The following is a 23,490-nucleotide window of genomic DNA, read 5'->3' as shown; positions in this document are numbered from 1 at the left end:
AGTGGAGCTAGCATTGCAAGAAGCCCTAGCAAGCCAAGGGGTCAGGGTGGGCACACTCTAGGGGCAGGTAATGGGTTTGATGACATGAGTCTCTCACTGAAGAAGAACAGATTCTGTAGAACAGGGTGTTTAGAACAGACTTCTAATTGGTGGTCATTGTTTGCAAAATGCAGGCTTGGACTACTCCACAGCCTGGGGTTATACAACCAACTCATTTTAATAAGGGCTGAAAGCGCCAAAGCAATCAACATGACAAATTCTTCTGGACTGACTTGCAAAGGAATAGATGATGTACCTGCAAATATATGAATATCCATCATAGCTCCTAGGAGGATAGAGCTTTCACACTATGTGCCAGAAATTTTCTCACGGCATTCCAGAATTGCCCCAGATGCCAGAGTGACCGATATGTGCTTGGTCTCAGTGCTCTGCAGAAACATCAGCTCCGCAGAGGGCCCACTGAAAGTTCAGTAGGTGTTCAATAAATATTACTGAATGTTGATGCTAAATTAATTGTGGACGTGGTAGGGGGCATCATAGGAAGACCGCTCCTACGCGGAACGTATTTTTCTCAGTCCTGCTTCTAGACTGATGAGAGAGCATGACTTACAATAAATTCATTTCACTCTTCTCCCAGATCCAGAGCTAAAGGTGAGACAGCCAGCGTGTAGTCACACGTTCAAAACATCCCTGGCTTTTGCTTCTGCCTCCCTCTGCTGTAAAGGCTGGATGCCAGTTTGCATCGCAGGTGGGTAAACTAAAGCTACCCCACTTTTCTGAAAGAGATGATCACAGATAGGAATTTTAATCAAGTACAGTGCACGACGTGTCACCTCATTTTGCTGTTGTTCTGTCGTTTGCTTAACGTGGTGTGAAGAGCGGGCAGCTAAAAGACAGAGACGGGTAAACTTGAAATCTCACCGTCAGAAACATGGAACGGCCACTAAAACTTGATGTAAAAACTCCCAGTGGTGGTGGCCTGATAGTGACATTACAGCTCATCCCCTGGAGCAATTAGCAGAAACCCCAGGGCTAGGCCCAGGTTTCCACTCTTCCCTCAGATACTGAATATCAGCACTGGTCTGTTTTTAAATCCCCAATTCAAGTTATAGAAAAAGCAAAACAGACAATTGTTAAGCAAGGAAACAGTAGCCGAATGCAGCCAATAATGCGAGGCTGTGTTTCACCTGGTAAAACCTATGTCACATTTGACTCGTTCGTTCTAGGTACTGATTTCCTGACTCCTGGGAGGAAGGACGTTGAGAAGTGTGGATCGATGGTTCACATTTTACCTTGGAGAACTCCTCTATTGCCCTAATCTGGGGTGGGTGGTGTTTGCTCCAACTTCAGGGCCGTTGAGAAGATGCCTGGGGGACTTGGAAGACAGCAACTACACTGCAGAGTAGCAAGTACACAGCTCACGGGTGTCCCAGTGATGGGGGAGGGTCTGGGGAGTGGGCAGCAGTGGAGGAAGGAAAAGAACTGGGAAACTTCTGCCCGTATCCTTATTTTCTTCTTCAAGCCTGACACAGTGTGATCTTTTGTACAGTATTGCTTATTCAGGACTGAAAAATGGATCACTAACGAATACGGCCAGATCTGTAAGCTCCAAATTTTACTATCCCCAAAGTATGATTCATTAGTAAAGCTGGCCACGCTACAGTGAATCTTCTAACCTTCAAATTAATCATTAAAAAATAGTGATGTGCACTTATATGTGGAATCTAAAATACGACACAGATGAACTTATGTATGAAACAAAAACAGACTCACAGACACAGGGAACAGACTTGTGGTTGCCAGGGGGAGGGGAGTGGGGAAGGGAAGGATTGGGAGTTTGGGATTAGCGGATGCAAACTATTATGTATAGAATGGATAAACAACAAGGGCCTACTGTATAGGAACTATATTTAATATCCTGTGATAAACCATAATGGAAAAGAATACAAAAAAGAATATATGTATAACTGAGTCACTTTGCTGTACAGCAGAAATTAACACAACATTGTAAATCAACTATACTTTAATAAGATTAAAAAAAATAGTGATATGGGTTATAGAAGGCGGCTTCTGAAATGGCTCCCAAGGATTCCATTGGATCCTATGCTTAGCGATAGCATAGTCTGCAGTTACGCTGAAAACAGAAGAGGTTTTCTTCTGTTACCTAATAAACTTGGTTATTTAACTAAAGGGACTTCCGAGCACTGTAAAAGTCACCATCTGGGTTTTCCTTGCTGCTTATAGTATAATATGAGAGAAGGAGAGATAAAGTGAGGTAAGAATATTTAAACAGGGCTTCCCTGGTGGCACAGTGGTTGGGAGTCTGCCCGCCAATGCAAGGGACACGGGTTCGAGCCCTGGTCAGGGAAGATCCCACATGTCGTGGAGCAACTAGGCTTGTGCACCACAACTGCTGAGCCTGTGCTCTAGAGCCTGCGAGCCACAACTACTGAGCCCACGTGCCACAACTGCTGGGGCCTGCGCTCTGGAGCCGGTGCTCCGTAACAGGAGAGGTCACCACAGTGAGAGGCCCACACACCGCACCGAAGAGCACCTCCAACTCGCCGCAACTAGAGAAAACCTGCGTGCAGGAGTAAAGACCCGACGCAGCCAAAAAAAAAAAAAAAAGAATATTTAAACAAAAAGACAACAGGAGACCCCAAGACTAAAAAGATATACTCAGAGACTTCTGGTTTCAGCCCCAACATGGGAGTTTAGGAGTCATCACTCCCATCCTTACAAGGAAAACCTGAATGCACTGAAAATCGATGATGTTTCTTGGACCCAGAAGAGCATGGAGGCGCCAGGGCACTGGGCTTCCCAGGAATCTGCAGAGGTGAGTGAATACAGGAAGGTGGGGCTGAGATCTGCTTCCCTGGAGACGCAAACCCGAAGGACCCTCCCTCAGTGGGAATTGCGATGAATTTCTGGAGGCTGAGAGTGGAGCAGTGCGGGGGCGGGAAACTCTGCGGGGCCTCAGGGCGCCACCCACTTGTGGATTTTACCTCCAGAAAAGAGTGGACTTGAGCATATGTGTTGGTGTGAAGCGCTCCCAGTCGCTCCAGGCAGCCGTAACAATGACCCCTGCCACCTGATGACGCCTACCGCCTTGCTAAGCCCCTTCTACACATCAATATTTCGGAGCCAGTTTCTTCACCCAGAACACAGCACGATAACACCTACCTCAGAGCTGTAAAATCAATGAGAGAAATAATTTGCCCAGAGATACTCACCAGGGAAAGCAAAGTCAAGATTCTAGACCGACACCTGCCTCCACAGCCATGCCGGGTCCACTGCGGTACTCAGATGCCCCAAATGTGCCTTCACATTTGTGGAACAGAAATGTCACGAGTCACCTTTGAGCTGTCAGTGGGCAAAAGCGACGGTACATGATAACTTATTTTACAAAACGGAGACGATTCCTGTTTGGACCCGGGACTATTAAAGAAATGATTGAACGTCAGCCAACACCTGAGACTGAAATCTCCCTTCTACTGTTCTAGGGGCACCATATGGAGATGTGCTTCTGTTAGCAACTCCCTGTGCAGCTCTGGTTCCCACAGGTGAAACCAACTCCGTCCTTCGTTTTACACATGATGAAACTAAGGCTGTGGGACTGGGAAATCGAAACCGAATTATGAGCCTTGACATTTCCACACAGAATATTCAAACTACCACTACCTAGAGAAATCTAGGCAAAACTTCACATTTGGCTAAATAACATGGCTGTATCCTAACGGTCCACTGTTCAGACTTGTGATTCTAACTGTTGCAATGCAGTCTTCATGGACCAGGTGCCCTTTCTTGATTTCTTTCTTTCTTTCTTTTTAGTTCCCAAGGGTCAATTTTCCACCTCTGCCCGAAGGCTGCCTAATTAGACCAAGACTTCCCAGGCGCCAAAGAAAGAAGACGGAGGAGAACATACAAAGAAAAAACCCTGGGGACATGCAAATACTTCACTTCAGAAAGAAGTGGATGCACTCTGCTGCCCTCCCCCCAGCACGGCCCGGGTCACGCAGATGGCGCCTCGCGCAGCGCCTGCCCCGGGAGCTGTAGCTGGTGGGGACTCTGCCGAGGAGCCTGGGTACCGTCCCAGCTCGTCCTCCGCCCCCTCCACTGCCTCGCCTTCCCCGTGCAGTGGCGCCCGGCAGAGCCTCTTTTGCCACCTTCCGACCATCCCGGGAAGATTTGGCGGCTCCAGCCGGGGCACGAGCTGCAGGCGAGAGCGGGCGCCCGCCCCTCCAAGTGGCCCTGCTCAATTCAGCCGTGCCGGCCGGCTGGGCTACCTGGTCCGCACGGACTGCAGCTGCAGGCGCGGCGCTGGAGGGCGTGGAGGGGTGTGCGAAGGTCGGTGCTGGAGGCCCGCGCGAGCCCGTGAGCTACGCGCCCTGCAGCCGCAGCTCCGCCCGGGGGGGCGGGGGGGGCGGGGGGCGCGGGCTTCTCGTGCTTCCGCGGCTTTCCCCACCCCTTACTCGGGTGGAAGAGCTCAGTCCTGCCGCTCCCACCCTCCCCATACACTTACCTCCTCGCCCCACCTCGGAGCTCGCCTTTTGGATTTGCTCGCGCTTCTGGTCTGGAGAGTCCTGGACTATTTCCAGGGAAGGCAGCCCTGGGCCGAGCGCCCTCGGAGCAGGCGGCGCCGACCGGGCTTCCTCCGGGTCCCAGCAGCTGCTTCTCCTTCTTCGGTTCGGGCTGCAGGGCTTAGCATCCCTGGGCGGGGGGCCCCACGGAAACCTGCCGCGTGGGGACGCCGCCCGGACGTGGCTGCACAGGGAGGACCCACCTCGCCTCCGGGAGACGCGCACCTTGCCATCCTCCACGCGCCAAGGAACTTTTTTAAAGGTGGAGAATCGGCCTCCAACTTCCTCCGGACATGAATCAGACAGCGGGAGCCTCCAATAACGTCAGATGTCCCCCGGGGAAAGGCCACAAGGTAAGGGACCCGCGACGGAGGGGCTGGTGCGGGAACCTGGAGAGCAGGTGGCGACTGCAGTTTGCGGGCGAGTGGACAGGCGCTGGTTTGCGTATTCCGAGCTGCCGGCCCCTCCTCAGCCGCGGAGGGGGTCCTTGAGTCCTGTCGGTGGACCGGGCGCGGGGGTTTGTGAGAACAAGTGGTGTTTAATCGACCCAAAGCCAACGCCAGGCTCTGCAGGTGCAACTGCTCTGGGCTGCCCGGGGCGCGGCCGACTTGCTGGCAGACGCAGCTGTTCCCACTGATTGCCGCGTTTCGGGGAGGGCGAGAGGTCAGCCGGGCGGGGAGGCAGGGCCTCTCGGAATCAGCCCGTGACACCTGCGCCGGAGCTTCCATTAAGTGCTTCCCGGGAAGCGTTCTGGGCTCTGCCCGGGGCGCACGCTCTTGTCTGTGTCACGGACACGTGCGTAATTAACTTTAATGGGCCGCTGCGTGCCTGGAATGATTTCCAGGAAATTACTGACGTTCGGAGGAAAGAGGGGCGGGCAGCGGCCCTCTGAGGAGCTGTTCTGAGAACCTCTCCAGTGGCCCAGAGCGGGAGGGACATGCCCAGGGAAGCATCTCTGTCCGCACGCAGAGAAGCAGATCCCCACGGAGGTCTCGGTTCCACGGCGATCTCGTGCGCGGCACAGCCTTGCTTGGCCATGGTCAGTTGTCCTCTTTTCTGCCTCACCAGTCTGTTCTCACCTTAGGTAGTGGTTAGTTTGCGAGGAAATTCCTTACCTGGGTTACACAGGGAAGCTGCGCAGCCGTGTATGTATCAATGTGCTTTAAAAATATTTTAGAGTATTTCTAATTTCCTTTTTTTTAACTGAAAGAAGGCAAGTACTTTGGATCTTAGATTTGATGTTACCTGAATCTGTGCTCTGAGCTTTTGTCTTGTGTTTGCTACGCCTGTTTTTGCTTCTACCTTCTTTATATGCAGAGAAGCATGTGTTTATTAGCATGTTATTAACAGATTGTTCTCATGAATACCTATTTGTTGGCTGTTGGACATATGTGGAGCTGAAGTTAGTAATGGTATTAGATGCGTTTGGTGGATAAGGGAACTCCTGGTCTGCTATGTAACATAAGGATTCAGGACTGAATACTTTTATTTCAATTAAGTGATAACCAGCGTTTTCTGCTCCGTTCAGGCCTGAGTGAAATATTTGAATCAGCAACTCGTGTCTTGATCTCTGTTCTCATTAACTGTGATTCGAGTAGTTACACTTTTCACGTTTACTTTATTTAATATTCTCAGGAGATGTCTTTTTAATATGGTGTAGCTGATATTATAAGACTTTAAAGATAATAAAGTTTCGCTCATCAGTGAGTATGTAGTAGAGACATTCAGAAGATCATTCAGTAATTTCTTTTTCAAACTGCCTTCAGTTCCGACGGTAAAGTGCCTTCTTGGCAATACTGCAGGGTATTGACACCAGTAAAACTTTCCGGGAAGAGTTCAAACGCACAACAACAATTTAGAATGTACTAGAAAACCTTTAGTCATGAGTTAGGGATCACCCTGTGCCTCTAGCCGGTGCCCAACAAACGCTTGGTCCATTGGGTGATATTAATTCAATAAACAGTCATCATCAGGCATTTATTTAGCAAACATTGTAAAATTCTACTAAGTTCCAAGAACCCAAATACAAATCTGCAGATTGCTTTCGCTCTCTAGAACACAGCTCTAGTCCTACCCACCCTTCATGCTTTAAAATCTTTGATGGTCCCCATTGCCTAAAGGGAGGTTATGATCCTGCGTCTGCTGGGAGAAAAAAATTCCAGTCCCCTTCCTCAAAGAAGAATCTAGTTAGGTTGTACTCTGCCTTCGCACTTTGTAAACTGTAGTTGGTAGTTGGTTTTGGAGGTTGCTGCAGTGAGGTGGCAGTGCTGGGATGGAGGGTTAGTGAATGTTCAGGAGGGAATGCGGGGCACGTAGAGAGCAGGGGTTAACAGTCGACGTTGGAAAGTACTGGACAGACCACATGAGACTCAGGTTTCAGTCGTTTCAGTAAAGCATCAAACTTAATAATATCAGTTTCTTTTATCGTACGTTTGAAGTGTTTGTTTCCATTTTATGTGCTCTTGGAAGGGTTCATGTTGGGACACTTCTCGGGCGGAAGAGCCTCAACCTCTCCGGAAGACGTTTCAGCTGGACTCCCTTTCGTGTTGTTTATTTACTGAGGACTGTCGCAGCCATTTCTGTTCAGCACTTTATTATGAGTTGTTCCTGGGCAGGCATTCCTTGGGAAACATTTATTGTCTTCCTCTTTTCGGGTGGCCGCTCAGTGGTTGAGTTTAGCCATCGTGGGATGTGTTATTTGCCTCTGGGATCCTTCTCAAATATTGACACCCCCAGAACTGGGAAAAGAAAGGTCCTTTTTGTAGCTTCCTTGCTCCTGACTGTGGGGTCATCGACCATCTGCTAATAGCTGCCAAGGACCACAGAGGGTACCAATCCAACTGTCATCCCTGGTGTGGGCAGGAGCCACTGGTCCTGAGGAGGTAGCTCCAGAGTGACAGCCACCTGGCACTGGGAAAGTAAAATGTCCCCATGGGATCCTGCAGTCTCCCCTACCCCGTGTCAGTCTGGTTCTGGGCGCAGTGAACGTATCCGTCAAGCACTGGTCAAGCACCAGTCAACAGCGAGGGCTGTTCTACAGATACTTGCAAGAGGGCCTAACAGCTGGGTGCAACCCACAGACCAGTGGAGCAGCTTACCTGGGGCAACTCCACAGGGGTGGGCTCTGCACCCGCCAGGGCTTACTGACTCCTGCCAGCTCTGGTCTGATATTGAGACTTTCTGGAAACTCACTAAGTGCCTTGCTCTCTTGCTTTCTTTTTTTTAAAAAAAGATACAAAATAAATGGTATACACTTTATGCTACTAATTACACAGAAATACACATGTGAAGAGAAAAGACAGTAGGAAATATACCACACTGTTAACTCTGATGAGCTCAGTATTAGGAGACAGAATGATTCTTATTTTCACTATACTTGCCACTTAAATCTTCCATAGTTATAATATATTGTAGGGTTTTGTAGGGTTTTTTAAAAAATATATTTTGCAATAATATCACTAAACAATGTGAACGTTTAAAATTTTGGTTTGGAAAACTTACATACCATTGTAGAAGGAATTTATTAAAATCCAATATAACCTTTATAGAAAGAAGAGCTGCAGTTTTATTATTTATACAAGATGTTTGCGTTTCTTTTTCACAGTCTGAAAGATACTAAAGTCTTCCGTGGTAAAAGGTGGGGTTACTGATACATCTCAGTATTGCAGGATGGACAACTTAAACTTGAATGTGTAGCCGCTCAATTGCATTCCAAAATCATTCTGTAATTTGTTTTAAAAAAGTTTTTTTTCCTTATGTTAACTTCTTACTTCATTGGCGCCAATTACTAATCCTTTTCTTCACTGCTTTTTGAAACGTAAGAGTAGTGGTACATAGGAGTGACTGCTACTGATGTGGGGTGAGCATATTCAGGCCTGCAGGGTAGCCTCACATTCTGTTTTCTGATCTCTGCCAGAGTATTAAAATTTCAATGTCATGCATATTGAGAGGAAAATAAATTTTATATTTAAAACATTTTGACTGATAAACTAGATACGTTATTGTATCTGAAGCTCTAATTTTGATTGCTTTTTGTTGGGCATTTTTATAGTTGTTGGGGGAGATCAAGAGGACATGACTCCTGGTTGACCTGTGAGCTGGACCAGGGCAGTTGGAGGCTCCTCCCCCCGCCCCCATCCTGGGAAGCTGCGTCTGCCTACTGTTCCCACAGTGGGAGCCTTTCCAAGGACACAGCCTTGAGGGAGTGAGCTGCTGTTCAGACCACCTGGCCTGAATACGTGACTGAACCCAGTTAAGGCCTATCTATAAACTTGAAGATTCTGGCGGGCGGGTAAGGAGATCTGCAGGTCTTGGGGCCACCCGAGATCCAAGTCCCCTTGCTTATTAAAACTGCCCCCCTGCCAGTCTGGAGTGGTCTCTCCTTGCCCTCCACGAGTGGGGGCAGGTTTCAGATTACACCCTGAAGCTCCTGAGGTTTTGAACCAGAAATAATCCAAGTGGTAAAAGTTTCTTTCTGATGAACTGAGCTTCTTTCTTCCTGTTCACTTCTGCTTTCTAGTGCTAGTGCTTATTTCACCACGAGACAGGGATGGCGAAGATGTGGCCTACGGCTTCATTTCAGGTTGGGTCTCTGTCATTTTCCCTTCAGGGCATTAAAAACAAAAGACTCTGTCAACAGAAAGCATTTTGGTTCAACAGGAATAGGCATTTTGTGAAATAATACTAGCGAGACCCACCTGCAGTTTTACTTGGCCTTTAATTCTGAAAGGTATTTGTTTCCCGTTAGAGAATTCTGAGTTGAAAAGATTTTGGTTTCTCTTTCAGCACTTTTTTAAAAAAACATCTTTATTGGAGTATAATTGCCGGACAATGGTGTGTTAGTTACTGCCGTATAACAAAGTGAATCAGCTATATGTATACATATATCCCCATATCTCCTCCCTCTGCGTCTCCCTCCCACCCTCCCTATCCCACCCCTCTAGGTGTTCACAAAGCACCCAGCTGATTTCCCTGTGCTATGCGGCTGCTTCCCACTAGCTATTTTACATTTGGTAGTGTGTATATGTCCATGCCACTCTCTCACTTCACCCCAGCTTCTCCCACCCTGTGTCCTCAAGTCCATTCTCTACGTCAGCATCTTCCTGTCCTGCCCCTAGGTTCTTCAGAGCCTTTTTTTTTTTTAGATTCCGTATATATGTGTGAGCATCTTTCAGCACTTTTATTCTATTTTTTAAAATTTTATTTAGTTTTTTATACAGCAGGTTCTTATTAGTTATCCATTTTATACGTAATCGTGTATATATGTCAATCCCAATCTCCCAATTCATCATCCCACCACCCCCTTTCCCACCTTGGTGTCCATACATTTGTTCTCTACACCTGTGTCTCTATTTCTGCAGCACTTTAAAGGTGGCATTCCACTCAATTCTGGTCTCAGTGTTTTCTACTGAGAAGTGAGTAGTCATTTGCTACACTGGTCCCTGTGTGTAATGTGCCATTTTTCTCTATATACTGTCAAGATCTTCTCTCTGGCTTTCATTGTTTGAATGTTACATGCCCGGGCATAGTTCTCTTCCTGTGTATCCTGCTAGGGGTTCAAAGATCATCTTGAATCTTTAAATTCACCACATTTGGGAATTTTGTGGCCATTATCTCTCCCAATGTTTTCTCCTACCCTATTCTCAATTTGTTGAGATGACAATTATACATATGTTAGGCACTTTATATCATTTTGCAGATCTTCATTTTCCTCTCTCTTCTTCAGGTACACAGTCATTTCAATCGCTCAGTTTTCACATTTTGTGCTGTCTTCTCCATTCTACTGTTTGCAACTTCAGTGGTTTACTTAAGATGTTGTATTCTTAATTCCAGAATTCCCAGTTTGTTCTATCTTCCCTGCTTAGATTTGCTCTCTTTCATTCGTTGTGTGAGTCCCATTTTCCTTTAATTGATGGCCCTCATTAGTAATCGCCACTTTTAAAATCCTTGCCTTCTGACATCTGGGTCGTTTTGGGACTGATCTGTGTTGATTACGCTTCTTTGTTGAGAATGGGTCACGTTTTCATATTTCTTTGTATGTTGAGTAATTTTGAATTTTATCCTTGACATTGTGAATGTTGGGTGGAGACTGGTTTCTGTTGATTCTCACTAAGGTAGGCAATTAAGTAAACAGCAACTTAACATGTAATTGTGTTCTTTTATCCTTATCTAGATCACCTTGAATTTCCCCAGTATTTGCATGGCTCAGGGGGCAACCAGGGATTTGGGCAGCATTTATACACAGAATTTGAGGCTCTCCTACTGTTTTTTTTTTTTTAGTTCTAGGAATCCCCCCTCTCTTTCTAGCTGAAGCAGCTACCTCAAACCCTGTCCTCTACAAAATCTGCTCACTTCGGGTTGTTCTCTAGGGCTTTCAGATTATCAATTTATTTTGCATTTTGAAAATTATATGTGTGAAACTGGTTTGTCATGACCTTAACTCAGCCATTGTTGGGTCTGGGATTCCCTCTGTCTTTCTCACCAATAAATTCAATGCCCAGACTTTAGAATCAGTGGTTTGGGGGACCTCACCTAGTGGAGCCCTGGAATCAGTGGCATCAAGTTTCTGTGATAACTCAACAGCCCTCTAGACTTACTCCTAACTTTTTCTAAATCTTTTTTTTTTGTTTGTTTCAAATTCTTTATTATACATCATGGTTGCACTGTTTGAGGATGGTTAAATACAATTGATTTTCAATTTTTCTTTGAATAGTTTCCAGATTACTACATGCAAGTGACCATGAAAGTATTTGGCATTTTAAAATTTTGAAACTCTGAACAGGCAACTTACATGAAGGAAAACATTACCATTCACAGATAACCACATTTAAAACAGATGCTTCAGGCCTTCCCTGGTGGCGCAGTGGTTGAGAGTCCGCCTGCCAATGCAGGGGACATGGGTTTGTGCTCCGGTCCAGGAAGATCCCACATGCCTTGGAGCGGCTGGGCCCATGAGCCTGTGCGTCCGGAGCCTGTGCTCCGCAACGGGAGAGGCCACAACAGTGAGAGGTCTGCGTACCACAAAAAAAAAAAAAATAGATGCTTCAGCACATGGTACATGGAACCTTTTGCCAGTTAAGAAGTTGGTTACTGACCATTTTTCGAAGTGCCGTAGTAGTAAAACAGGCTTCAAGAAATGTAATTTGAGTTACTTAGCTTACTCATAAAGTAAGGTTAACTGACAAGACTTGCACTGAAGTGTATAAAAAAATATTGGTACAAAAACCACTGAACCATAAGTGAAAGTAGTTTCACACAACAGGCTTCGTTTTAGTTCCTACACCCCACATTTAGTGTATTTGCAATCAGACCCCATGCATAGCATAAAAACAGATGACTGCAACCTTCTTTTTTAGAGGGTTTGAACATTACTTGAATTTAATGTTTAAAAAATTTAAACAGAGTGGATGAAGTTTAAGTTTGAACTAGTCAAGGTTCCAATTTAACAAACATGAAATTGTCCAGATCTGGGTAGCTACATACTACACCTGTTCTCCTGAGTCCCCCATCCTCAAATTTTCCCCTGAAAAGGGAAGAGAATATTTGCAAGAAAATTATATTTGCATATATGTGCTAAAAACCTTCATTAAACCCAAAAATTTTTTTTCAGAGTATTTATGGAAAAATTATATAGTTTTAACAAACTAAAATGCCAACATAGAGTCAACTCCGCATTGCAGAAAACATACAGTGGTACCTATCAGATAGTAGTAGCAAAATGGTTACTTAATATGGTACCCACCCCCCCCCAAAAAAAAGCTGCAATGACATGCCACATAATCTCTTATGGAAAAAAATTTAAAATTCACACCACAGAAGACTTCAAAGAGAACAAAATTCAGGAAGCCATGGAATGGTAGACTCAGAGGCACCTACAGTAAAACACTTGTATGCATTTCTCAAAGATGTATGGAAAATCATAAATGTAGTTTTCAAAAATATTGAAATGCCATGTTTTAAATCTTTGCAGGATGTACAGGCCACTCAGGTTTTCTAATTTTATTTGAACACCAAATATTTAATTTTTTGCATGTAGAGAATAAGAGGTAATCATTAGCATGAAAAAGGAGAAGCAAAGAATTTGTAATCAACATTATGCAGAAAGAAAGCAAAATTACAAATACCAACCTACTCACATGAAAATCTTTAATGTTTATGCTGATGTATAGCTGAGAGCTTATCATTAAATGGAAGTGTGCAGTTAAAGAAAAAAACAACACGGCAGTTTAAGAAAGTTCCAGTGTGTCAAAGAAAGCATTTTTTAAATATGTATATACGTGAAGAACATTTAGTTATGCCATAAAATAAACTCAGCGCTGTAAGATAAAGGAAGGCTATCATAAATGGGGTTTTGGCTTTTTCCCCCGCCCTACATGGTGCGACCATCTTTAACCTGCCGCGCTTAAATCTCAAGGGATGTAGGAGGTTTTTTCTTCTTTTTTTCTCCTATTCCGTTCACATTTCAGGCGGCTCAGCAGATGCCTGTGATTCTGGCGATTCAACTCTCTGGTGAAAGCTTGCCCTCTGTTTCCTCAGTTTTTCGGGAGCTTTTCTCCACAAAATGATCTCCTGCTGCTTGAAGTACATCCTGTCTTCCTCATCAACAAGGACTAGAATTAAAAAGGATCTCATGGGGCTTCCCTGGTGGCGCAGTGGTTGAGAGTCTGCCTACCAATCAGGGGACGCGGGTTTGTGCCCCGGTGCGGGAGGATCCCACATGTTGCGGAGCGGCTGGGCGCGTGGGCCATGGCCACTGAGCCTGCATGTCTGTAGCCTGAAAAAAAAAAAAAAAAAAAAGAATAATAATAAGAAGTAAATTTTTCCTACAGTCACATCCTTTAAATGATACTTTGATTTATTATATTCAAATTCTATGTGTAGACAATCCTCAGTGCCCACTTCCATCTTAATAGAGTTGTTGACATCAGGATAGGTAGTAGGCTGGTGAACAATAAGGTCATACATATTCTTTTACCAAGTCTGTCAGTCTTCTTGCTATTGTCACTTTAAGGAAATACCTTAAGCAGACATTGGCACCGATATAAGATTCGCGTGGCTTTTCAACTTGCGTACATACAAAGTCATAACTTCTGCTCCGAGCCAGTTCTCCAGGTAAGGCTAGTTCTTTCATTAGGTTTACAGACTCGTGAGTATTACTCTTGTCATTGAAAAGTTCCGTTTGACCTACAAATTCAGTTCGGATTCCTTGGTGTTCTAGCCTCTTTCCAGGTTGCTGAAAGGCTACGTTTACCTTTCCTGAAACAGATTCTCCATCATAGAAAAGATAGCGCTTTTCTACTTTGCCAACTTCCATTTTCATTTCCGCCATTTTCCTGTTTTCCCCATCATTAAGGACAACATCGATCTCACACATGGGACCAAAAAATCCTCCAAGAAAACCCATTGTCGGTGCTGCCACCGCCGCGTCCCCCCCGCTTCACTCCTCTTCCTTCAGGAGAACTCCCAGCCCAGGCTTCTGTTTTTCTAAATCGTTAGTACAAAATTAAATGCTCCTCTGCACTTTGAGACCATATCCAGGAAAGAAAGGCCAGCTGGTGCCATTCTCCCAGTATTGCTTTACCCTCCTACCTTCCCCTCCCCAGGACTCTTTAAATCTCTGTGAACCACTCTTCTTGTTGGTTCTCAGTCTTTTTTCATATCTTCTTTTGTCACTCTTTCCTCTCCGTCTCTCTTTTTTCCCCCCAATGTATGGTCTCCAAAATTCACATTCTGATAAATAATAACTTGTTAAATCGAAAGGTTCTCATTTGTTCCTTTTTCCCCCTTTCACAGAAAACACAAGCCAATTTAATGATATCCCTTCTCCAAGATAACTCCTCATTTCCCACTCTTTCCTGCCCCTTCCAGTTTAGATCCGCAGAGCTTCGCTTCATGAGCCATTTCACCCACTTTCCAAACTTTTCCTCAGTCTGCACTTTTTCTTTTTGGAATTAAGCACCTCCTCCTCCTTTTCACGGGTTAAAGGATTTCCCTACCGGATTTGGGGACACAGCTTAATCACCGACTTCCTCTCCTTAGGAAGCCTTCCTAGTGGTTAGATCAGCCGTGACTCACAAGCTGCTCTGGGCATCACAGACACACGCGAGGCTTGTGAATTGTGATTTATCGCTGTCGTAACGTGGTTCACGTCCTGCCTTTTCTCCTCCCTCACACGTTCTGGCCTGGGAGTGAGCACATCACAGATCTAGAATTCACCTGACAAGGTGTCCGTCGTAACTCCTGGTTGCAGGTACCACTCTCGAGCTTGTCTTTTGGCTTGAATTTCAGACCTTTCTACCTGTTCTGATCCCCGTACCTACCAGGACCTCAGCCGACAGCTCTTACTGAATTCCCAGCTTCCCTGATCCTGACCACTGACATCTGTCATCCTCTGTGGGAGTGCCTGTTTTTCCCATTAAGAGAGAATCCTCTTTGTTTTATTTTATTTTGTTTATTAATTAATTAATTTATTTATTTGAAGTATAGTTGATTTATAGTGTAGTGTTAATTTCTGCCATACAGCAGTGATTCAGGTATACATATGTATACATACTTTTTCATATTCTTTTCCATTATGCTTTATCACAAGATATTGAATATGGTTCCCGGTGCTATACAGTAGGACCTTGCTGTTTATTCGTTCTATATACAATAGTTTGCATTGGTTCATCCCAAACTCCCAATCCATCCCTCCCCCGTATGCCCTCCCCCTTGGCAACCACAAGTCTATTCTCTATGTCTGTGAGTCTGTTTCTGTTTCATAGGTAAGTTCATTGGTGTCATATTTTAGATTCCATATATAAGTGATATCATATGGTATCTGTCTTTCTCCTTCTGACTTACTTCACTTAGTGTGATAATCTCTAGGTCCATCCATGTAGCTGCCAATGTATGCCAGTATCTTTTTTGCTTCTGTTCCTATTCCAGTTTCCCCTTAATTTCTGTGATGGTTTTATTTTTTCTCCAATTTATTTCCCAAGTTTGCCCACCGTTGCTTCATTTTTTTCTTACCTTCTCATTCTCTCTTTCCTGGATTATTACATACTTCCTGATGCCCTCCCTTAATAGAGGCAATTCTTTTTTTTTTTTTTTTTTGAGGCAATTCTTAAGATTTAAAAAAATGCGTGTGAGTCTGTTGCTGTTTTGTAGATAAGTTCATTTGTGTCCTCTTTTGGATTCCAGATATAAGTGACATCATATGGTATTTGTCTTTCTGACTTCTCTTCGTGTGATGATCTCTAGGTCCATCCGCATTGCTGCAAATGGTATTATTTCAAGAGAATCCTCTGTATTTTAAAAGCCAATATTTTGTAATAACTGTAAATGGAATGTAACCTATAGAATTGTCTAGAAAGTTAAAAAATTAAATAAAAACCAAAGATAATTTTGCTCAGGTAATTTTGCTCAATCCTCTCATTTCATAAAACCTGAGCTCCAACAGGGTATAAGTAGTTCATGAGGGAGTCAAGACTCAATTTTCGTTCCCTGGTTCCCAGACTTGGCAGATTCCATGGAACCAGGCTGTTCACGTCTGTCTTCTTTATTTGCACACAAAGTCAAGGGCCACATGCTGTATCAGCCTCAGGACACTTCACTGGTATTTAATGTTCCCAAGGGTGTGTCCTGGTCAGGGTTTGTCTTGCCAACCATGGTTCTTCATGCTAAACAGGGACCTTCCTTGTGTGGTTAGTAATTTCTGAAAGAAATAGGAAAAGAAACCCATATAAATAAAAAAATATATATGTAAATTCTTTTAGCTACCCAGAATCTAAATCATCCTGGAGAATTTTAGAAAGTTTAATGGAATGCATGAAACATAAATTGCTTTAATGACTTCCAGAATATTAGTGAAAATCTATTTATGTTATTTTGGGTTACGTTTTATTGATTTTTAAATTTTGCATTGTCCTCTCGCTTTCTCAGTAAAATGCATAGAACAAAGATAAGCTCATGCATAAGTTAACCAGGAATAGAGGGCAGTAAATGAGAAGTAAATGTTTTTCTGGTCTAACAGGTTGGATTGTTTTAAGTCAAAAGCTGTCCCTCAAGTGCAGTATTTTAAAGATCTCGCATCTTGTATCTTGTGAAGGAAACAGAGGGATTGGAATTTTGTAGATCCCAAATCTCATATTACTTTTGACTAAGGGCCTGGAAATCTGTATTTAGTCAACAGAGGTGGAGGAAAGTTATCTGACACGTCACTCATCCCCTCCCCACATTTTAGGGCCTTAGAAAGTTTGAATTGTCTTCATGCTACATGATTATAATGCTCTTTCAAGTGTCTCTATCCTCCTTTTTTTATTTTTAAAATTTAAAACAATTTTTTATTGAACAATATAGCTGATTTACAATGTGTTAATTTCAGGAGTACAGTAAGGTGATTCAATTATACATATATATATTCTTTTTCAGATTCTTTTCCATTATGGTTTATCACAGGATATCAAATATAGTTCCCTGTGCTATACAGGAGAACCTTGTTGTTTATCTACTTTATATGTAGTAGTATGTACCTGTTAATCCCTCACTTCTGTCTTCCTTTTTTTTAAATGAAATTTTCATATGCAGTTAAGAAGACATAAGATATTTAGACATTACTAGATAATTAAAAATTATATCTGACAAAATGTGAATGCAGCAGAACAAGTTCATATTTTTTAATTTTATTTTTCATAAAATAAAAGATGAAGATGCATGGGGCCTTTGCTAAAGTCATCTCAAACGTATGAGTTCAGATGTGGAAAAACTCGTTCGGTGGAGGAATGTGGAATTAAGGGAAAAGGGGGATGACTGGATCTCAGAGTTGGTTGAGCTGTGCCTCCTGTTTGGATTGAGTCTCAGGGAAGTGGCTGCAGCTCTCTGGGCCTTTTTTTTTTTTTTTCATTATGTGAAAACTGAGGACATTCACTAGGTTTCAGAGCCCCATCAAGCTCTTACTTGCTGGTGACATTTCAACCCTAGGAAGAGCCAAGGCAAAATGATTGCCATTATTAAGACATCCCTGGGCGTAGAAATCAAAGGCATTTCTATAGTAAAATGTACTCAATGGAAACTCTAAGCCAGTGGGAGTCCTTCACACTTTAGCGTAAAAACAAACACTATGAATATCTGACATAAACTTGAGGCCTGAAGACTGGAAGGTCCTAAATGAAATGAAGAGGCCATCAACAGTTTGAGATGCCTTTCTCTGTCCTTCCACTTTTCACAACTTTTTCCTGAATGTTATCTTATTTCATCTTCATAACAGCTACTAGGGTAGATACCTAAGTTTTTATTTCTCCTTTTTTTTTTTAAACAGGAAATGGAGCTCCATGATTATATGCAAACACTTGTAGTCACGGGGGTGGGGGGCGGGGGTAGAAAGCAAGAAAATGTGTTCAAACTGAAAATGTATAAATAAATAGTAATGCATTTTGTTATTCAGTAAGTTTCAACCCCTAAGTCTATCTATTCCTTTCCTCAGTGCTGAGGTTTATTTATGTATTTCATAGGCATTGGACTCCTTGTTTACTATTCTTAAAAAAAAAACCAAAAAACTGCTACTTTTATGAGTGAGATAGGATTTTCACAGATGAGACAGGAAACAACAGCATAAAATACCAGGGGGTGTGAAACATGAGTACAGCTACATTGCAGGATTGCAGTTGGTCAGAGAAAAGAGTGGTCAGTAGTGTTTAGCCGGGTCATAGCATGTGTCCTACAGTCATAGAAATAGCACGCAGACTCAAGGCTTAGTGCAACACACTTTTTCTTCTTCCCTGATTGATAACTGTGATCTTTGGCAACTGAGGGACACATAGAATTCTGATAGACAGTTATTACTTCACATTGTCTGTATTGGCTTCTGGTGCTTTTTATTTGGAACCCGTGAGAATAGAGTCTCGTTCTTTCCAGTACAGGAACTCTGCAGCTTAATTTCCTCTGCATAACAGTCAAGAGTCTGAGAAATCATCAAGAGGAACACAATACGAAACAAATAAAAACAATAAAGCCATGTGTATCATCTTCTCCCGGCTCTATCCACTTTTGTGGTGGTGCAACATTCCTTTCTTAATTGACTCGTCAACTCCCAGCTGGACATGTGTGTACCAGAGATGCTATTCATTGCTTCCTGGGCCATTTATGGTCTGTGACAGTAGAGCCCTGCCCACGCCCCTCCTTTCCTGTTTGAAACAGAGGACTCGACCTTCTCCTGATACAGCTGTTTAGACCAGGACCGAACGCGTGCTCTCAGGGGGATAAATCCCCAGGATGTGCTGAGCCAGTCAAACACTCTCTTGGAAATTTGAGCTAAGAGACACCCATCAGAGGACAGAGGGCTCACAGGTAAGATCACAGAGACTCTGACAGCCATGTACGGTCATGGGCTGCTAAGAATAACTGTTGGGAGAAAGGGGAGGGGGGAGCAGCAGAGGTGACAGACACGATGACCCCTGAGACTCAGAGGACCCGGCCTCGCTTTCAGACTTTCTGGGTACAGTTCACGTAAAGCCTGTCTCTACTCCCCTTTATTTCCTCATAGGCTCCTTCTGTTTCCTGAGATGTCCAATATGTAAAATTGATAGAAAATAAAGAAAACTCTGTAATTACTACCAAGATTTCCTATTTTTCACTCCCTCTCCCCATTCCTACCAAATAGAACTGTTTTGGTTGAACAGACTTTTTGATAAGCTGCTTTGCATTCTTGCTGTGTATCTCAAGAGACACAAGTGAGGGGGAAACAAAAGTCACTGAATTGTTTTCTAAGCAGGAGTGGGACTGATGGCTACGTTCCAGGTTATTAGTGGACAGAGCTCGCCAGAGCTGAACTTGTCAGAAAAATAGAGCGTATGTGTGAGGCTTTATAGCAAGAGATAAAAGGGAACAAGGAAGAAAATATGATGTTGCTGGCGGCCAGGAGATGTGGGTTGGGGAACAGAATAGAAACGTTGGGTGTTGTATCTCACTTTTCAGAGAAGTAGCAAGAAAACCTGTGGGCTCACTGATGGGCTATATGGCTAGACCTGTGGCAATTGGAGTTGGGTCGTTTGATGTAACATTGGATATAAGTTCAAGATGAGGGTCGGACAAGGTCTCCACTGCCCAGAATATCTAGATTACATCCATAATACATTTGTTTGTTATTGTTTTTGCTTTGCTTTTTAATTTGAGCTACTTTGGGGGGTTTCTACAGTTTTCGCTATCAAATGAGCTCTAGGAAAAATGATGTGGAATGTGTAAAGCACCTGGGGGCTTCAATAAGCCTGAGACCCGACCTCCTTCTTCAATGAATTCCCAGGGTTCTTCTGAATGCCCTGGACTCATGGAGCTTTCATGAAACGACCTTATTTTTTTCCACCTGTGCCTTCAAAACAAATCTTTGGCTAGTTTGTACCCAGATTTGTGAAGCTATTTAGCTTTTGCTGGGTCCTTTTCTGTTACAAGTAGTGTGATTTCAGAAGTTAAAATGCCCAGGCCAGTCTACTGTAATAAGCTTAAGACAGGCTTCTCCTCTCTCTCAGCTTGACCTGTTTGAGGTCTAGAAGCCTGTGGGACGGGTTGGGGGGCGGCTTCTCTGTGCCTCCTTCCTGGCACGTTTCTTCTTCCTCTTCTGCACCCACCAGTCCCCATTTGTCACTTCTCCAAGGCTGAGTTCAGACAGGGAAGAAATGAGGGGAAAGGCAGAGCGAATATGGAGGGTCACAGATTGCTCTAGGTGTGGCAAATGCGTAAAAGTGACCTTTTATTTTCGTGGGGTGTTTTCAGGGCGTTTTCTTTGAATGTGCTCACACAGGATATTGATGGGTGACTGTAGCATCTTCCCCAGCTGTGATACCGTCCCCATCCTCACGCTTCCTGGTGTCACCCTGGGCTAGGTACTTTGCTCCGTTGGCTGGGGCTCCTGGCTTCCACCTCCCACGTGGTCCATTTCTGGTTCCCGAGAAGCATCTCGTGTCCCGTCACCATTACGGGTACGGCTTGCTCACCCTTCACATCTGGCTGCCTGAGAGGCACTCTGGGTTCAGCTCCTTGATTTTAAATTTTTCCAGGAGGGGTCTGGGTACCACTGCTTTATGCTTCGGGGGGCCCCATTTCAAGCTCCCTGAGGGGAACTCTGTTCTCAGAGACAACCAACAGCTTTGCTTTTTCTCATCCGGTTGTACATCCTTCTCCACCGGAAGGATGGAGATTCCAGAGAATTCCACCAACTCTCTGTATTGGAAGCTTCCTCTCAGGTGGATGATGGCTATTGTGTGCTCTCCATTTCAAACCCTTTTATCATTTCCTGTATTAATAGTCTAACAGACCTCTTAGGCTGTAGGGATGCTTGGCTACCATCATTACACTTCTTAACTTTTGGTGCCTCAGTTGAAACCGAGTTAGGAAGATACAGTTAAGCTTGGTTCTCTTTCTACTTGGAGTTACCTTACATCTCTGAGAACACTGGGCAGTTGGTGATATGTGTAAGGGGGGATGCTCCCTAAGCGCAGTGTGTGTATTGAGAGGATGTATCTTGGCTTCTGTGATTTGAAAAGGATTCACGGAAGCGCTGGGGTTTCTGCTGGGCAGTGGAGGACACAGTGCTTCGCTTGAGATGGTGCTTTATCTAAAGAACACGGGCAGCCTCGCCAAAATGGAAAGTTTCCATTTTCTTTACTCATTAAGTATGGAGGTTGCTTACGTGCTCATGTGTATCCAAGGAAAGTGGGAACTCTTGGCAAATTCACCCTTCATGCTAAAATCCCCTCTAGCGTGGTGCTTCTCAAACCTTGCTGTGTACACTCCTCACCTAGGCATTCTCGTAAGAACGCATATTCTGATTGAGTAGTTCTGGCATGGGGCCCGAGATTCTGCATTTCTTAGAAAGCCCCCCAATGCTGCTATCGGTGGTCATCCTAAGAGCACCCTTTTTTTTTTTGTATACAGGCCTGGTCCAGCATCTTGGGTCAGCTGTCCACTTCAGATAGCATCTTCTTCTTGTCCTGCTCTGGTAGTTTCTCCCCTCAGAGCACACTGTGAGTAGCCATGTAATGGTGACAAATCACTGGAAGTCTTTCATTTTGGGAAAAGGGTCTTCGTCGTAGTTTGCACGTAATGGTCCCTCATTTCTTTGATCTGTGATTAGAAATTGTGGTGCCATTCATTTGGAGAGGAGGATTGAAATAGGAAAGAAGAGAGTGGGCTTCCCACGGTCAGCTAGGCTCTCAACTGGCTTTGTGGCTGTTACCAAGGAATCAGCATTTCCATGTTTAGCCACTTTTATTAAAATGTTTATTGTGTTAGGTTAGAAATGTTAGGGGCCTAGAAAATACTAACATTATATTTCTAAATATATTTTGTGCTTGTCTACTCAGCTATATTATTAAAAAAAACTTGGGAGCCAACTCTGTATTTTTCCATATATTTTTATTCCTGGAACAGGAGCTAGAACCTTGCCCTTAGTTCATGGCCAGTAAATATTTGTGAATGATGATGACAATGCAGAAGAACTTCGGTGATAGGAGAGTGGATCCAAATAGTGAGGGATCCACCAAGTTTTTTTTTTTTAAAGGGTATTTTTTTTTAATTTATTTATTTTGGCTGCACTGGGTCTTCGTTGCTGCACGCGGGCTTTCTCTAGTTGTGGCGAGCGGGGGCTACTCTTCCTTGCGGTGCGCGGGCTTCTCATTGCGGTGGCTTCTCTTGTTGCAGAGCACGGGCTCTAGGTGCCCAGGCTTCAGGAGTTGTGGCTTGTGGGCTCTAGAGCACAGTCTCAGTAGTTGTGGCACGTGGGCTCAGTAGTTGTGGCTCACGGGCTCTAGAGCGCAGGCTTAGTAGTTGTGGCGCATGGGCTTAGCTGCTCCGCGGCATGTGGGATCTTCCCGGCAGGGGTCGAACCCGTGTCCCCTGCACTGGCAGGCGGATTCTTAACCACTGCGCCACCAGGGAAGCCCTCCACCAGGTTTTTTAAAGTGTTTTTAGCAAAGCTTTATTGATTAATGATGTTGATTTCCTAAGTGAAAATAATAAATTCCATAATATCCATGTGTGCTGAGTTTCTCGTCTCTGAGTTTGACTAGGGTTAAGAGAGGCAACCCTTCCAAAATCCAGTCGGATCAGTAGAGCAAGAGAGTTATAAATTTTCTCATTATAAAACAATGAAGTTTTTTGAAGAAACAGGCCAAGAAATATAGGCAAAGAAAACCTATATTTCCTGTCTCACACATTTTAGTGATTCTGCCTCAATAAAACTTCCTGTTCTCTTTAAGCTATGGTTCACCAGGACATTATCAAAACCCCTTAATCTTTCTAAATAGTCCTGTATTCTTAAAGTATCTATTTTAATTCTAGACACATCAGGATCCACATAATAATTTGCAGAATCCTTGGTGGAGCTCTGAGCTGTCACGTCACGTACTCTCTCCTGGGTTGTAGAGGTGTTAGATTAAGGAGAGTCAAGAAAAAGATTGATGGAAAAGGCAAAATGACCCAGTCAAAATCTTTAAATTATGTGTTATTACAAACAAGGAAATGTCACTATGACATTTACTAGCTGGAAAAGAGGAAGGAGGAGGGGGTGAGCAGGAGTTATAAGTAAGCTTAAGTCTAGAAATTCCTACTTGGTACATCCACATACTGGAGTGAGGCAAATGTTTCCATTTATCCAGGAGAGCAGAAAAATACCCATTTATTTTTTTAATCTACTTGTTAAATTATAGCTTTTATTTTAAGGGCTATAGATTGAGTAAATTGCTGCACGGAAGGCAACTTTGAAGATGGAAGATTCAAGTGTAAAATTTACGCCTTTTACCCAACTTTCAAAAAAGTGAGAAAAGCTCTACATATATGGATTCGATACTATGGGAGACTTTGAAGTCTTATTCCGGACAAATCTATCAGAGACTACAAATTTTTAAATTTACATTACTCCCCATCGAAGATCCCTTTGCAG

The 23,490-nt window shown here is 43.9% G+C and overlaps 1 protein-coding gene across 1 annotated transcript; it reads right to left on the bottom strand.

Annotated features, from left to right (window-relative positions):
• Positions 1-13,385: 13,385 nt before the first annotated feature.
• On the bottom strand, positions 13,386-20,618 carry LOC116759596 (vacuolar protein sorting-associated protein 26A-like; the record flags this gene model as incomplete). Its single annotated transcript, XM_032643553.1, is given in 3 exon segments — positions 13,386-13,544; positions 13,546-14,004; positions 20,601-20,618. Coding segments are annotated over 2 exon segments (597 nt in total), but the record flags the coding sequence as incomplete, so codon positions are not given.
• Between the last annotated feature and the right edge of the window lie 2,872 nt (positions 20,619-23,490).

The sequence above is a fragment of the Phocoena sinus genome, chromosome 9 (assembly GCF_008692025.1).
Source record: "Phocoena sinus isolate mPhoSin1 chromosome 9, mPhoSin1.pri, whole genome shotgun sequence".
NCBI classification, from domain to species: Eukaryota; Metazoa; Chordata; class Mammalia; order Artiodactyla; family Phocoenidae; genus Phocoena; species Phocoena sinus.
This window is presented reverse-complemented; position numbering and strand designations above follow the sequence as displayed.